General features: G+C 37.3%; 1 protein-coding gene across 31 annotated transcripts in view; it reads right to left on the bottom strand.

Annotated features, from left to right (window-relative positions):
- Positions 1 to 16722, bottom strand: part of TTN (titin) — a 274597-nt gene that overhangs the window by 157493 nt on the left and 100382 nt on the right. For 30 of the 31 annotated variants that reach the window (XM_090045327.1, XM_090045341.1, XM_090045330.1 and 27 more), the window contains 24 exons: positions 16534 to 16717; positions 15574 to 15663; positions 15225 to 15492; positions 14869 to 15129; positions 14052 to 14261; positions 13882 to 13959; positions 13738 to 13764; positions 12615 to 12662; positions 11283 to 11339; positions 11135 to 11194; positions 10925 to 11008; positions 9819 to 10070; positions 8177 to 8269; positions 7559 to 7636; positions 6719 to 6787; positions 5996 to 6079; positions 5693 to 5755; positions 4657 to 4740; positions 4062 to 4139; positions 3813 to 3896; positions 3318 to 3395; positions 3025 to 3105; positions 2788 to 2871; positions 2358 to 2456 (listed from right to left, as the gene is read on the bottom strand). In XM_090045327.1, coding sequence (XP_089901453.1) covers positions 2358 to 2456; positions 2788 to 2871; positions 3025 to 3105; positions 3318 to 3395; positions 3813 to 3896; positions 4062 to 4139; positions 4657 to 4740; positions 5693 to 5755; positions 5996 to 6079; positions 6719 to 6787; positions 7559 to 7636; positions 8177 to 8269; positions 9819 to 10070; positions 10925 to 11008; positions 11135 to 11194; positions 11283 to 11339; positions 12615 to 12662; positions 13738 to 13764; positions 13882 to 13959; positions 14052 to 14261; positions 14869 to 15129; positions 15225 to 15492; positions 15574 to 15663; positions 16534 to 16717 — 2594 coding nt within the window. The remainder of the gene's footprint in view (positions 1 to 2357; positions 2457 to 2787; positions 2872 to 3024; positions 3106 to 3317; positions 3396 to 3812; positions 3897 to 4061; positions 4140 to 4656; positions 4741 to 5692; positions 5756 to 5995; positions 6080 to 6718; positions 6788 to 7558; positions 7637 to 8176; positions 8270 to 9818; positions 10071 to 10924; positions 11009 to 11134; positions 11195 to 11282; positions 11340 to 12614; positions 12663 to 13737; positions 13765 to 13881; positions 13960 to 14051; positions 14262 to 14868; positions 15130 to 15224; positions 15493 to 15573; positions 15664 to 16533; positions 16718 to 16722) is intronic. The other variant, XM_090045331.1, reaches the window with a different exon arrangement.

The raw sequence follows: 16722 nt of genomic DNA, 5'->3' as shown, positions 1-16722 counted from the left end.
AAGCACCCCTGTGCCTGCAGTTTGGCATAAGCCTCCCAGGCTACTTGGTGCATCTTGCTGGCTGCTGCTGGTTCTGAGCTCCAGCAAGATGCAGCAGGCAGTCTGAGAGGCTTTTGCTGGGTTGCAGGCATGAGCAGCAGCTGATAAGTTGTGCCCAGCATCCTGGGAGGCTTGTGGGGACACTCCACTGAAGAAAGGATCAGGCCCCTTGGTTGCTGCTGGTGCTGAGCTCTGAAAAGATGCACTGGTCAGCCTGGGAGGCTTGTGCTAGGCAGTGGGGACAGAAGCATGGCATAGAAGGAAGGATCCGGCCCCTTGGAGCCCAATCATTCCTTCTACAGAGCCAGGCCACCCCTGACTGGCTGTCAGGCACATGTCCTCAACCCCCTGCTGTCATCATGGACCCTCACCTGCACCTTCCAGGAGAGCCCCGGAGGGGGTCACTATGGCATGGCCAGCAGCCTGGTCCATGGCAGCAGGGGGGCAATATGCTATGATGACCTGCTCTGGAGCTCTCCTGGAAGCATAGGGCTGGGCATGGGGGAGGGTCTATGTTGATAGCTGGGGACTGGGAATGTGTGCTTGGCTGCACTCAACTGCCCTTGGCATGCAGGAGTATCCTCTACCTTCTGGCCTCAGCCAATGGAGGCATCTGCATTCCCCTCCTACCCAATCATTGCAGGGCGAACGTGTTTTCTGTTTACTCCCGATCCAATCTATGCAGCTTAGAGAAACCCACAAAGGTTTGATTGATTCTGTCTTGGGCTTTTGGAATATCTGTACTTAGCCTGTATTTGCTTTGCTATAAATGCTCTGCTTTATGCATTGGATAAAACACACTTTCAGTGTTTCCCCATATGCCAAATAAGTCACATTGTTCACCTGTAATTTCAATGTAATGCCATAATTTCCTAAACTTCCCGTGATAGTGCCTACAGAGGGGAAACAGCACGAAAGAATTAAATACTTCTATCTCATTTTGTGTGCAGGTTAAGAAGAACTAGTATAAAGTAAAAGGGCAGGTTATGTGAACAAGCATATTATGTATGAGAGAAAAATCCAACTTGTGGCAGGGTAATGGGTCATTTTGTGAAGGTGCAAACCAAAAGGATTGTATGGATTTATGTATACAACATCAGGGAAATTTAGGTGTCTACTTTTCAAAATCTGGCTTTTGCAGCATCCTGAAAAAAAATGCGTAGACTATCCAGAACTGAATGGCTATTCGTTAATGGGGTATAGGAATAGGTTCATACTGGGAACATCTACATGTGCACCCCACTACACATTTGCTACTGCGCCTGCTGATGCTACGTTGCCATAGTGATGAACTACATCACCATAGCTTGTCGCTACAGCAATGTAGTGTCTTGTGTAGACACACTCACTGAGTGCAAGAGCCAGAGAAGAAACAAACCCTTCCCATTTGCTCCAACTGGCTGCATCTGTGCAAGACACTTACTGCGCAGTAGCTTGTTACTACTGCACAGTAGTGTTGCAGGGCATGAGCCATGAGGCAATGCTACTGTGCAGGAGTAACAAGCTACTGAGTAGTCAGCATCACCATGAAGTTGTGCGGAGACTTGACTGCACAGCAATGCAGTATACAAGTACTAAATGACTGTGCAGTAATGACTGTGCAGTCAGTGGCTCACGTAGATGAGGCCACTCTGTGCCAAATCCCCCAAATGAGACAGTGCAACCAACTTAGAAAAGTCTTGAGTGACTGCTCCAGTGACACACAGATCTCAGTCTTGGATGTGCTTCTGCTCAGGGATGCTCTAAAGATGGCTTATATCTAGGATTTCTTATGTGCTGAGCAAGCCTGAGTAGGTGGTCATGTTTCTTGACCATGGCACAGTGACAGTGTAGACATGCCTGAAGTCTTCCTTTGGGACATTATAGGTTTGATGTATTACAGGATCTGACAAAAAAGGGTGATGAGAGAGTTAAAGTGCAAAGGAAATAGGAAGTGTTGTTGCATGGGTGTGACATATTGATAGATACAGCTCTTGTGAATGGACAGATTTTACAGGTCCAATCCTGCAAGGTGCCATTATCCACAAAAATCTCAATTTTCACTGTCACCTCATTAATGGCCTCAGGCAGAGACTGGTGCACTTAATGGGGGTCTTCCCCATGACTTTAGCAGGCTTTGGACCATGGCCCAAGGACTGAAGAGATGAGCAGCACACAGGAGGTGCTGACTTCACTGGAGATTGTAAAAAATTGTAATGCAAAAGCTTACACATAACAACCAAGAGGAGCGACTGGGGTTTGAAAAACAAAACACAATGTACACAAGGGCAGTCTACAGAAGTTACTTTCCTCACAAAGTATCTCTATTTGCAATGTACCTTCAGGTAATGGGACCTCCTCTGGAATTGCAACAGATACTCGTTCTTCTGTAATAAATATTTTCTCTTCAACAGCAGCTCTCTTGGGTACCTCAGGCACTTTGAAAGATGTTAATATTAAATGTGTGAATTTCTAGTTTTAGTATAAAGAGACTAGTTCAGATTGCTAAGACTAGTTTTTGAAGATCTGTTTATGGACACCGATAACTACATAAAAGAAGTACACAAGATTAAAGTAGCATTTGATATAGGATTGCATAACACGCACAAAATACATTCACTTGCAGTTAACAGAGAATACTAATACAGCACTCCAAATAGGAGCACAAATATAATAGAAAGTCATTCATAAAAAACAGAAGGTATAAACTTCAGAATAAACAGAAGTTATTAAGTATCACACATTTTGCCACTCTGTCAGGAAACATACCTTTAGCTGGAGGAGCCTCAACTTTTTTAGGAACAGCAACAGGTAATTTTTCTTCAGGTACAGCTTTCTTAGGCACTGCAGGTACTTTAAGACATTATTTAGGTTTAGGATTTTCAAAATGGAAAATGGGCAAAAAAGAGACACTTGACATTACACAGAGTTACACATTTACAGCAGATAATCAAAATGAACATAGACCAACACTTTTATACAAGCAAAAGCAAAAGAAAAATGTACCTTTTTTAGGTGGAGCCTCTTTTATTTTAGGAACAGTTGGTATTTTTTCTTCAGGAACAGCTTTTTTAGGCACCTCGGGCACTTTAAAAATATTAATTGCAATAATTTTAAATAATATTTATGGTTGTCCTAAGATTTTGTCTAAACCATAATTATGATGAAAATTATGTAGTATATAATACTTATTGAGATAAAATAACTAATTTTAATGACTAACCACATATTCAAGGAACAGATAAAACCAAAAGTAAAATAAACAAATAAGGAACTTTGGCTATCAAGAAAAGATGTACCTTTAGGTGGTGGAACCTCTTCTCTTTTGGGAATAGTAACTTTTTCCTCTGGGACAGCCCTCTTTGGTACCTCAGGCACTTAAAAATATTAAATTTAAGAATATTGAATAATAGTTTTGAGGATACTTACTGAGGAGATAACTGTAGAACTGCATTCATTCATAAGAATATCAAGAAAGATAATCTAGGTAATCCAGCAATCAGACACTTTAAAATATATAGATGGTTTACAAAAAGAAAATGTTTTTGGAGAAGTAAAACCAAACCCCTGCAAATCACCCAGCCAAACCGTAGTACTTAGAAAATGAATAAAACTGTCTTATGATTGAATTATTTCATCAAAGGAAGAGTTATTTACAAGCATACCAGGTAGCATTAAGTTGTTGCACCACACTGTTATGATGTTGTCACTAAAACATAAACCTGTTTTTATGTGCACTGATTAAAAGCCATTTAAAGCAAAAAGTCACATGTGCAATCTATCATTAAATGTACCTTTAGCAGGTGGAGGTTCCACTTTTCTGGGAACAGGAACTTGTACTTTTTCTTCAGGCACAGGTTCTTTAGGCACTGCAGGCACTTTAAAGATATTGAAACAGGCTTAAATAATCTTTCTAAGGGTTTTGAAAATTATTGAGAAAAATATTAGGAGCAAAACAGATATAATGATTACATGTAACCTGCTTATATTTAAAATTAAATTAATGATGAAGACAGAACATAGTAGGGCAAGAGTTGATGTACCTTTTGCTGGAGGAGCTGCTTCTTTCTTTGGAACAGGTACTTTCTTTTCTGGGACAGGTTTCTTTGGAACTTCAGGCACTTTAAAGAAATCATTTAAAAATGGTGGTAGTTAAGTTTTTAGAATGGTTGTGCAGAGCACAGGATTAAACGATTCTTTTATAAGACATACATACCATGAGACTATTGAAGAAAGCAAATTATGCAGCCATCACACTAAACAGCAACTTGCACAGCATTAAGACATGTAGCAAACTACTTATAAATGAATGAAAACTATTTGCAGTGCAATGCTTTTTTATTATTACTAAAACACCATAATTTTCTATGGTGTTTTAAAATAGTAAAAAAGATCCAGACTAGCACAGAAAACCACAATTTAAATACAAAAAACAGACAAAGGAATAGTGATAGGATAAGAATTGAAACAAATAATGTTTATGTGAACTAAATTGGAGCATGCATAATTCTTGAATAAGTCTTGTAGGTGGTCTATAATGATAACACAAGAACAGAAGTATACAGTTAATTAAGATTCCAGAAAATTAAGATAACAAAAGACAAAAAGTTCTTGCTTTTCCCAAGGCAGATGGAGTACCTTTAGCTGGTGGGGCCTCCACTTTTTTAGGAACAGGAACAGGTTTCTTTTCTTCTGGCACAGGTCTCTTTGGCACCTCAGGCTCTTTAAAGATATAGCAGTGTAAATATTTAGGAGATTGCTAAATTATTTAGAAAACAGTGTAGACAATTTTCAACGAATTATACATATACACAAACTAAAATTAAAAATTAAATTGATCTATTTGATCAAATAGGCACTATGCCATCAATATATATGAAATAATAACTGCTTTTTAAAGGGGTAGTTATGAATGTGAGTTGCTTGAGAGAAAACTGTAGAAATGCACTAGCACTAGTGTTTTAACTCTGGAGGATAGAGCCATTGGTGGAGGAAACTTGAGTAGTTTTGACATTGTATTTTTTTGGTGGAGACTGGTATATGTAAATGATATAGGAAGACAGAAAAATGAAACATATTATTGTAAAAATATTATTCAACTTTATCGGTACCACAAAAATAACAGATATTACTGCTGCCTCTACTATTCTGTAAAACACAACAAGATGTTTAAAGATATTAAATGTTAGTGTCCTTAGTTGTTTTAGGAATATGGTGTGTTTAGCCTTTCTCAAGTACACTGAACATAAGGGATAGGTACAGACATTCAAAAAGTCTGAGGCAAAATTAATCTAAGTTACACAGTTTTCTGGAAGCACTGTAGTTTAAATCAGTAGCAAACACAACACACATTCACCCTTTGGTTGGGGGAATAAGCAAGTCTTAAATAAAGTTCCACCATTTTTAAACCAGTCTATGTGCCAAATTTCTGTTCTGTTACAGGTATAGACCCATTTCTGATCACTGATACCTGTAAAAGTGTAATGCCTGTCCCTGGCCAGGGTATAATTCAGAGAGGGGAAAATACTTACAATTTCCATGAGCACATTGTTAATAAGAGTATAATAATTAACAAGTAACAGTATAAATAATTATTAAGTAAAGTGATAATTAAGAGTTAAAGCTTAATAAATATATACGCTTTTAAAAATAATATAAATTTACAATAATTTACCTGGATAGTGTATCTCAGGAACTTCAACTTCTTCAATAACTGTTCTTTCATGCACTTCTCTCTCTTCAAAGAAAATCATTGTAATAATAATGAGATGTTGTAAACAAAATGCTTATATCTATTATTCAAGAGAATACTGAAGCTGTGTAACACAATGAACATAGAAAAGCGATGCAATATGAAACATAAATGTACAACGTGTTTAAAATATATAATTTTCCACAAAAAATATTTTAAAAAGAAATTCCAGCAAGATTGATAGTTTATTTGAGTTTACAATTTTTTTTAATTTCTTTTACATACCTGGGACATATGTGTACTCTTCTTCTGTGTGAACAGAAACAGACATCTTTTCTTCTGAAATAGTCCACTTTTCTACTGTTGGTACTTTAAAGATAGGATTTCATTTTAGCATTTTTTTCTAGATGCATATTTGTGGTAGACAGTGTATCAGTTTTTATCAAACTAGTAAGTCAATTGTACATTTAAGTCTTACAGCGCAGATTTAGATCATTAGTATTTATGCATGAATACTGAATACGAAACAAAATAACAACATAACATAATGTTTAGGTTGTATTAAGCTCCAACATTAAAAATAGTGCAAAAAGCTTCCTAAAACAAGAGAACACATAGGCTTTAACTTTTATCACAGCAGAGATGCACAAAACACCACTTCTTCAATAAAACTTTGAGAGACCATTCAAATGTAGGTGTTCACCAGCAAGCTCTATACAAAAAGAAAAAGCCGGATTTCTCTGCAATGCCATATAGGAAATTTAAACAAAGATTGGAAAGCCAGCAACAAAACCCATTAAAAAAAAAAATGCTATGCTTTTTTACAACAGGACAAAATATTCAACTATAAAGCCCTAGAACACATAACTAGTTAAACAATGAGAGTGGTCATGACAGAGTAATGTGGGAGAGAATTCATTGCAAACATACTGGCATATATATACACACGTGATACACATGAGACACTACAGAGAAAGTAATAGATAATGGATGGATGAGAATCTATACCTTTCATTTTGGTTACCTCTTCCTCAATCAGTACCCGAGTAGGTTTTGGCGGTGGAACCTTTTTGGCAACTGTTGGCATTTTAAGAATGTGCAAAGTCAGAAAACATCAAGGGAAAAAATGGAATACAATCAATTTCAGTGGCTTTGCCAGGCTCACTTGGGACAATGCAAAACAAGGGAAGGGAAGCAGCTGCTTTTTGATTGATCAGTATTGCCCATTCTTTACTAGGAGGCTAGAAAAATTGGAAATGTGAGTTCATGGAAGCTCAGTGCCTCCTCATCTTGCTGTATATGGAACCCAGGTGTTTTAGTTCTGTTGTAGACTGGAAAATACTGTTCTATGCTCAACTGGCCAGGATGGAAACCTGGAGGTTGCATATATGTTGGTTTGAACAGAACAATCAGCACTGCTTGCCCTCCAGCATTAGTTGTTAGTAATCTATGTTCCTTCCTATCTTGCACACTGCATAATGAAGCAAAACATCTGGCAAGCTAAATGGACTATTACATTACAGGTAACAAGGGACATGGTATTGAGAATTTTAAGCCATCCTTCAGTATATCGAAGTATATATAATGTTTTGATGGACTGGGATGGTTCTGCCTTGAATGTGGGGTTAGATTGGATGACCTCCTGAGGTCCAATCCAGACCTCCTTTTTAATATGACTCTATAATTCTATGACTGAAATAAGGTGGCAGTTGTTATTTTTGTTGCAAAGACTAAAAATTGGTCAAAATACTGTAAAATGCAGACTAGCTTCTGCAACTGACAAAATGGCAACAATCCAACTAATTTTGTGTAACAGAAACATTACAATAATTAAATAAATAACAGTACCTTCAGCCACTCGGACTTCCTCTTCTGCAACCCGCTGAGTAGTTATCTTAACTTGCTCATCAACAGGTTTCCTTATAACTGCAGATGATTTAAAAACATTTCATGACATTTAGATTATCTTACATACTGTTGCCCAGATACTAACCAATTAGAGAAGGATGTTTCTATATTTTAATCTTTGCCAGTTTTTCTCTTGTAGATTCCTTCACATCGTTGTCTAGTAGTAGTGGCAACCCTGTAAAATAGGCCAGAGAGCCTGACCTCCACCTAGGTAGATCCCTAGAGAGCCATACTGAGGATGTAATTACATTGCTCTTCCAGAAACTCTGCCCAGATACAAGTCTCCAAGAATTGGTGTGTGGTACAAAGATGACCTTTGTTGAAAAGTTACTTTTCCAGCAATCTCTGAGCTATGCTTTGATCCATCCAACCCACCCATCCAAAGCACCCCTGACACTTGTAATATCTTGCTGCTACATGAGCTGGAGGAGAAAAATGACAAGTACCACTACTATTTCCATAACTACTTTACACTGTTGTAAGAAAGAACTGAAACTTTTTTGGCAAATTAATAGTACTTCATGATTAGTTCATGGCAACAATCAGTAAACTCCATACCTTTGCGTACAGTCACTTCCTTCTTTTCTTTCTTTTCAGCTGTAATTGGTGGTGTTATTTGCTCAGGCACAGGTTTCCTGGGAACTCCAACCACTTTAATAAAAATAATGTAAGTCAATTCAGAGGAAATACATGCCTTGGTGGAAAACATATTAGGATTGGGAAATGCCAATACTGGCCAATGATGTACAAAAATAAAGAATATAAAAATGAGAAGCATTTACACAAACTTGAATATTTAATAACAGGAGGATATGTGGCTTGTTCCTTTCTCACAGATTTTAGAACCAAAAACCATCCTCATATACAGACACATTGTTCTCTGTAAAGTCAACAGGATTTGATGCTAGAATATGATTCTTAGAAGTAAACATTGCATCCAAATCACCCTTGTCAGGGATAGTGGGAATTGTATGGAAAAAATATTTCAGACAATTAAAAACAATCTGTAGCCCTCCAGATTATTGCTTATTCATAAAGCATTTGAAGATTTCTAAATTCACCATGTTTGTAAATTAATAATCCTAGTAAAATGTGTCATCTCCCATCATTTAAAAAAATTATTGGTGCTTGCTACTGAGCACAATACAAAATGATAAAGAAGTAAGATCAACCAAGGACAAAGTTTCTAATGGGTATGTGAAAACCCTTAATAGCTACTCTAAACTTCATGCTGGAGGAATGATTTCTATAGGCTTTCTAGACAGCAATTGTAATACACCCAGATCATCTTAAAAACTTTACCCGAAGTCTCAAATCCATGTCAAAGCTAAACATGGCAGGGAAGCTGCCCCTGGTTTGGGGAAGAAATGCTCCTGAATATAACCATCATCTGGCAGCTTAAAGCATCTGGCATATGCAGCATTCAAATTTGACTCTTGATATCCTTTTCTTTCTTTTCTATATCCCCATTTCTCCTTGTAAGGTGGAGGCAGCTACAAGCCACTTGATCCTACTATCAAGGGGCAAACTTCCATTATAGCAGTGCTACAGTTCAGGGTCACAGGCTGCTTATAGACATGCTCATCCACATTCTAACTGGAACACATCTAATTAAAATGCTTCAGCGTTGCCTCGCTGTCATGTGTATTAAGCCTCCAAACATTTCAAAATGGCTGCAGGGCTGCTTTATCTTAACCTCATCGAAAGAGTTTTAGGTAATGTGTTCCACGGCCATTTTGAAATGCACAGGGGATTAATACACATGGCAATGAGCTGTTTTAATTTCAGTGGCTATCTGTTCTATTAAGTGCTCTAATTAAAATGGCTCCCCCACTCCCAAGCATGTGTATAGGCAGCCATAGAGTTTAGATAAAGATCTGATCAAGCCCAGTGCCTCACCCCAACACTGGTAGTTAGGTGATACACTAGAAACCCTATGTATTTTTGTTAGGAATGATCCCATTCAAAAACCTGTTAGACGATGAATTTTTCAACTGCTCTAAATTATTTCCCCTTTAATGCATATGTAAAACATATGGGAAATAGTACAAAATAACAATGATTCTATGTACTGTATTTTCTAGGCTAGGTAATTTTTTGTTCATTACAAATTTAATGAGGCCAGGAGGTATGAGAAATGGGGAAGTGAGGTGGAGGGAAGAGGAAAAGAGATTAATAAAATGATGAAGTTCTAATATACCTTCTTCCTGAATAATTCTTTTTTCTTCGTAAGTTATTTCTCTTTCTTCATAAGCTTCCTCCCATCTCTCTTCCCCTTCCTCATAACCCTCTTCTCTCAGTTCATATTCATGCTCTTCTCCAAAGTCTTCTTCCCATTCTTCATATGCCTCTCTTGGTTCTTCATAAATTTCTTCTTTTTCTTCATAAATTTCTTCCCGTCTGGCTATAGAGGTTACTGTGACTTCTTGTGCTTTCCTTGGTTTCTCTGGAACTTCAAAAGAAGATTGTCCATTAAAACATGGAGTTTGAAAGGTATGCATGAAGAGACAGGCAAATATTAATGACCTTCAAAAAATTAAATGAGATCATTTAACATTTTTACGCTGTAGTCTTGATATCAGGTTGCTCCCTACTTGCCTTCCACTATTGTCCGAACTTGGTCAGTCTCAAGCAGAATGGTGACACAATCATGACTAGAGGTGTAACAAGGCAGCGAGGCACCCAAAGCAACAATGATTTCTGGCTGCTACCTTGCTGCTGCCATGATTGTGCAGCTCCAGTGGCAGCTGCTATTTTTCTGCTCTTTTCCGTTATTTAATTGAATGGTATTCAAATCACCCTTCTTGTTGAATAGCCTGCTCTGTGCTGTCTTCTCATAGCAGCTGATAAAGTAAACCCTTGCTTATGAAAGCTTATATATCTCTGATTCGGTTAGTATATAAGGTGTGTCTCAGTGCTGACTTCAGATTAACATGTCTAACTACTTCTTTCTGCTTGTTATTTTTAAAGGGTCATATACTGTCTAAAAACACATTTTTTTCCCCACATATAAAGCATATTCAAAATATGCTACCTATGTGTTATGTTGGCCAAGATAATTTCTATTTCCAGACAATCTTAACATAACACAAAATAAAAATCCATATAACATCAACATTTAAAGAAAGGCATCTTGTAGGGAAGGGAAAGGGATAGTTTTATCATTAGCAGTAGCTTAATCCAAGCAATTGATGACAATGTTTTGTATGTATATTATAAAACAAGACAAAACAACATAGAAAAGATACTATATCTAGTGGATAAAATTTACAAGATTAAAGCCTTTGCTTGACTTGACTGTGTTACCTTTAGGTGGAAGTGGGGTAACCTCTTCAGGAACTTTTGGGACCACCTTTTTGGGGACTTTCTTTAGAACAATTTTCTTAGGTTCTGAAAAAATAAAGACATTATTAAAGTTATTATTAACTTTAATATCAGGAGGAAAAAAATGCTAGAAATTGAATATAGTGCATTGTTTTCTGAAACATTTCTATTTTAAATCTGCAGCAAGCTTACCTGGTTTTTTCTCTTCTGGTGGTGGAACAGCAAGAGGTAGAATCAAAGGAATAGGAACATCTTAGGGGGGAAAAAAGAATATTTAGAGGAAAAAAGTGGGAACTAGATACAGAAAAAATTTCCCATTTAAAAACTTCTATATATCTACCTTTTTTCTTTTCTGGTGGTGGAGCAACAGGAGCTAGAACCACAGGAATAGGAGGAGCTTAGAAAAAAAAAGAATGCTTTTATTAAAATACTTCCTGTGATTGATATGCAGGGCATAGTAGGGCAGCTCTTAGCCTGGGGCAGCACCACCCACAGGACAGCTTTGGGGAGCCACAGCCCACAGGACAGCCATGACCCACAGAAAGCAACAGTAATATGATCAGCTTCCACTGTAATGGCAGCTATTTTTCTCTCCCCACAAGGGCAGCACATGGGACTAGTGTCCTGGTCGCCTCCTTTCAGTTATACTATTGTTGGTATGTGAAAAAAAAATCCCATGTAAGCTTTGAAAATCCACATTGAAACGTTCCTGCTGCTGCTACGGCCCAATATAAGTCCCAAAACCCAATGCCAATAAGCCTATCTCAAAGCATCATAAAAATCCAGATATCCACAGGACAAGGTTGCACATATCTACATAAAATATCAAGCACCAAGAAAACTCAGAAAAATCTGCAGACCATGGTATGCTTATGAGCTATAGGAAAAAGCTAACACCTAGAGTAAAGGTCCATTGGCAATAGTGGCATGAATCATGTTATAGTGGCTTTCTACACATCCTTTTTATTAAAGTAAGGTACTAAGAATCTGACCATTAGTTATCTGGGGGAGGGAAGGGGGAGGCAGAAGGGGGAGAAAAAATGTTGGGGTAAAGAATGCACAAGAAATCAAAAGGAAGAAGTAGATATGAAAGGCAGATGGGGAAACTGGAAAACTATAAAGAAAGCAGAGTAATGGAAGATATTGACTTAAGAAGAACATATCTGCCACTGATCTAGAGGTGCTAAGGAACAGGATACTGGCTACAGTACTGCTGTTGCTTTGTAGCACACCTGAAGGTTAAGAAGCTGGATTCTAAACACTATCTCAGTGGAGTCCTCCCTCCCCACATCAACCCAAATCAAATCAAACCAAATGAAACCCAGCTTATTCAAGTTCTGTAAAGTGAAGAACAAATTTTACTCTGCTACTTTTGAAATTTTCTCTGAGGTTTCTGAATTTCCCAAATTCTTACTGAATCACTATGTATGTGGTATCTATATATAACTATATATAGCTAGAGAGAGAGAGAGAGAGAGATCGATATATAAAGAGAGATACACACACACATACACACACACACTCATATATATGTGTGCGTGCATGCATGTGTGTTTATGTTTATGTTATGTTTACAGTCATACATACATGCATCTGTCTGTCTGTCTGTCTGTATAAATGTATGGATAGATAGATAGATATGTATGTATAAAAATATGGTTATTCACCCTACCTTCAGCTGGTACTTCAACTGGAACTGCAACTCGGGCATCAGGAACATCTGGCAAATCAAAATATAAAATTATTGGAAAGGAATTACATGTTTTGATAAATGTGTACATTCCCAGAACTAGTTCACAATATTTTGCAATTTTAAAAGATTTCGTAGATGGGGTGTCCATCTTTTCCCCAGGGTTTGTTACTCTTCAGTTAGGAAATAGTCAAACATTGTTTCCCTTTAGTTTAATTGAATTACACCTGTCTGTAACCTCTTGGATAGTGCTGCATAATCCTTCTCTCTCATGTATTTTAACATCATAGAAATGGATATGGCAAGTTACCAAGACTTCCTTCTCCTCAAATGTAGGTTACCCTAGCTACACTTATTGGCTAGGTACTTATTCAGAAGGCCTGAGATGGAATCGGTTTAGGTTATGCAGTTATTTATAAATGGCATAGTTTAGATCAGTAGCAAACAGAACATATATTCACCTTTTGGTGGGGGAGGAGGGGCAAATCTTAGATTGGGTTCCATCATTTTTAAACTAGTCTGTGTGTACAGCACTTCTGTTCTGTTATGGGTATAGACCGGTTTTATGTGCTGAACTTCTGTTCTGTTATAGGTACAGACTGGTTTCCAGTCTCTTATACTAGTAAAAGTGTATTGTCTCTACCTGGCCATTGAGCCCTGCTAAACTTTATCATCATGGCATGCATTATTATATTTTACTTTATAAATTAAATTCTTTATGATACTTAGGAGGTTATTCTCACATAAAACCTACAGAATGGAAATCTATTTTACTTTAATAATACACACACTTCATCAGTGGTATTTTTGTCTGTCTGTTTAAAAACAACTTATTCCTTAAACCTTGCTGTATCACATTATATTTATTCACTGGCCCACTCTCAGCTTTCAGAGAAAACAAATTTTTTCTTAACTAATTGTTGGGTAACTATAACATTTACAATGGCTTTCTTTTTAAGAGATCAGGAACATTAATTTTCAGCATATAGCATTAGGTTACTGTAAGCAAATTCTGTGAAATGGTTTCAAGGACAAATTATAAACCAGGGCATGCAATTAAACAGGATCAAGAGATTCATAGAGCAATTCAAATGTTCTTCTTTACCTGGTGGCTTCAATTCCAGTTTGATTTCTGCAAGAGAATAATAGATTGAAAATTATAATTACTTCTTGTTCCAATATGTTATATCAGGTATTTGATTTTGTATGCAAGCTACACTCACAAACAATGCTCAGAGCATGCACTAACCTTTGGTTGTCAAGTACAACTCTGCAGTGCTTCTTGCTTCACCCCTTGGTTCAAGACGAGCAATTACAGAATATACACCTGAAACAGAAAATTATTTTGATATTTATTTTTGCCTATCATTGAAAAACACGAGAAAGAAAGCGTCAACTAAAATGTGCAATTAAAATTACCTTCATCTTCTGCAGTAACATTGTGGATAGTCATGTAATGACAGCGACCTTCACTTCTAAAACTGTATTTATGACTCTCCCTCAGTTCAATGGGGCCTTTATACCATGTCACGATTGCATCATCAAAAGACACTTCACACTCAAAGGTTGCAGACTGGTGTTCACTCACTACTATATTCTGGATGCTCTTGGTGAATTGAATTGGTTCAGCTGTTTTTGAAACAAGAAATGAATAAATTCCACATCAGGTCTGTTATTGTTTATATACCTTTTAATCATTGCCTCATTTAATGACAGAAATCTACCTAGATACTGAATAGGAATTGAGGAAAAAAGAAATACAAAGAAAGGAGAAGTCTTCATTCCATCTCCTGTAAAATTCTCTATTCAGGAAAATAGTTAAGAAGACACAAGAGCACTGATTATCAAGACTGTTGTGCAGGAGACCATAGAAGAGAAGCCATATGGGCAATTAAGATAAAGGATGCTTGAAGTACAAAGAGATCTATAAAATCATATGATCAAATAAAACTGTAAGAATCACAAAAACAGGAGAATAAATAGGATACCTATAACACAGATCATATAATTTGGGGAAAGGGATCATATTAATTACATATACTGTACAAAAACTATTTGTTTATGCTGGCAGGGGTATCTTTTTCAAAGAATGCAACAGAAATTTTTTTTATCATAGTCCTCTTCAAACCTTAAGACGTTTCTAAAATGTTCTTTTCTTTCTATTTCCCCTCTTAATGAAGCATCCATAAATAGTTTATCATTATTGTGATAAAGCCATTTCTGTCTGTTTACAAACCTTCAATGCTTAGATCTGCAGTTGTTTCTAGGTTGTCAAGTCTGCAGGTATACTGTCCTTGGTCTTCTGTTCTAACATCCTTGATGATGAGCTTGTGTACTTTGTCTGAAACTTGGGTTGAATATCTCCCTCCTATCTTAATGGCCTTTCCATTTCTATACCACTGAGATTTGGCATTTGGGATAGAAAACTGACAAATCAGGGTACATGTGTGTCCTTCCTTGAAAGTAGTATCATGTAGATGCCGTTCAACTGCAGGTTCTGTTAGTATGTTAAAATATATATTTTAGAAGACATCCTAAAGTGATGAATCAAAAATATAAATCATTTTCAAAATCATACTTAAATGAACTTACCGATCACAGTTAGCCTAGCACTAGCAATATGTGGACCACACACCACTCTGAAATTTCCCTGATCTTCAAGTTGACAGTTTCTAATTCTCAGTATATGCCGATCACCTTCTAGTCTTATTTCATACTTGTTACTGGCGTCCAACTTTTGAGTTCCTTTGTACCATGACAGTTTGATTTCTGGATAATTAATTTTAATTTCACATTCAAAGACAGCATCCTCATCTGTTAAAACGGTCTGGTTTTCAATATCCTTGATGAGGGTGACAGGCTGAAAAATATTTAAGTGGTACAGTTTTCATTTCAAAATCACAGAATAGTTTTTCTAAGCAATCCAAAACTATCTTGTTACCTCTGTCTGTGAGAGTCTTTGTTGAATAAATGCTACAAGTTCATCAAACTCCTGTTCTTCTCTTCGAGCTTTTTCTGTGATTTCAATTTCCTGTAAAAAGCCACAATAAGATTTAACATATAATAAGAGCAATGGGAAATAACTATAAATCATTATATTATGTCTGTCCACCATAAGCCCAGAGGGTCATGTGTGTCCCTACTAGGATGGAAATATTGTTTAAATAATTACCCATTTTAAATCCTGTAATAATATTGGTTAAATGGTTAACCAATAATACATGCCTAGCACCCACGTGTTGCAACTAGTCCCCATCTCCTCTTCTTCCCTCCTTCCAAAGTCAGCAGCATACTGCAGGGAGAGGGAGGCAGAGGCAGAGCTGCATGCTATGACTAGCCACCTTCCTGGGGCACTTCGCTTCCCATCACTGTATTGCATCTTGTGCTAAATGTTAACTGGAATGCATTAATGGTATAAATATAATTGCCATTTAACCATTTAACTATTTAACCTTTCACATCCCTAGTCCCTACCTATACTTTTGGGATAACCTCCCCATCTGTCCATAATAAAAATTCCATGACACCTCTGACCACAAAGATCAAGACCTCACTTTTTGGACAGAAGTCATCGCTTCCCCCAGGGCTTGGGCAAGCAGGTTGTTGGGAAAGTGTGATTAGAAAATCAAAATTAGAATCTAAATCTGTTGGATATGTCATGGGCGACTAGTGCCTCTTGAGTCTGGGGGGGCACCCTCAGAAGCCACAAGCAGTGTTGGTGTCAGGGATGGGACTGCAGAACACCCACAGTCCTGTCGGGGGGGGACATGCTCCACCCCTGTGCCTCCCCTACAAGTTGCCTATGAGATATATAGTAACATTACATGGAGAACATCTATCCTTTTGTCAGAAATTACATTTCTCTTAATGTCCCCAATGCCATAGTCAAACTAGGTCTTACCAGTCTATGGGTTTCCTCCTCTTGAGATTGCTTGAGTAGCTCAAAAGCTTGCAGAAGGCCACGAAAATCTGTAATTCCATACATACGAGCGTACTTCTCATATTCTTTAGGATCAACATTTTTGAGAAGTTCCATGATATCAATAGGCTTCTCTTCCTCCTCCTCTTTCTTTTTAGTTGGAGTCCTATT

Source organism: Crocodylus siamensis, chromosome 4 (genome assembly GCF_052110815.1).
Source record: "Crocodylus siamensis isolate JL-2025a chromosome 4, ASM5211081v1, whole genome shotgun sequence".
Classification (NCBI taxonomy): Eukaryota; Metazoa; Chordata; order Crocodylia; family Crocodylidae; genus Crocodylus; species Crocodylus siamensis.
This window is presented reverse-complemented; position numbering and strand designations above follow the sequence as displayed.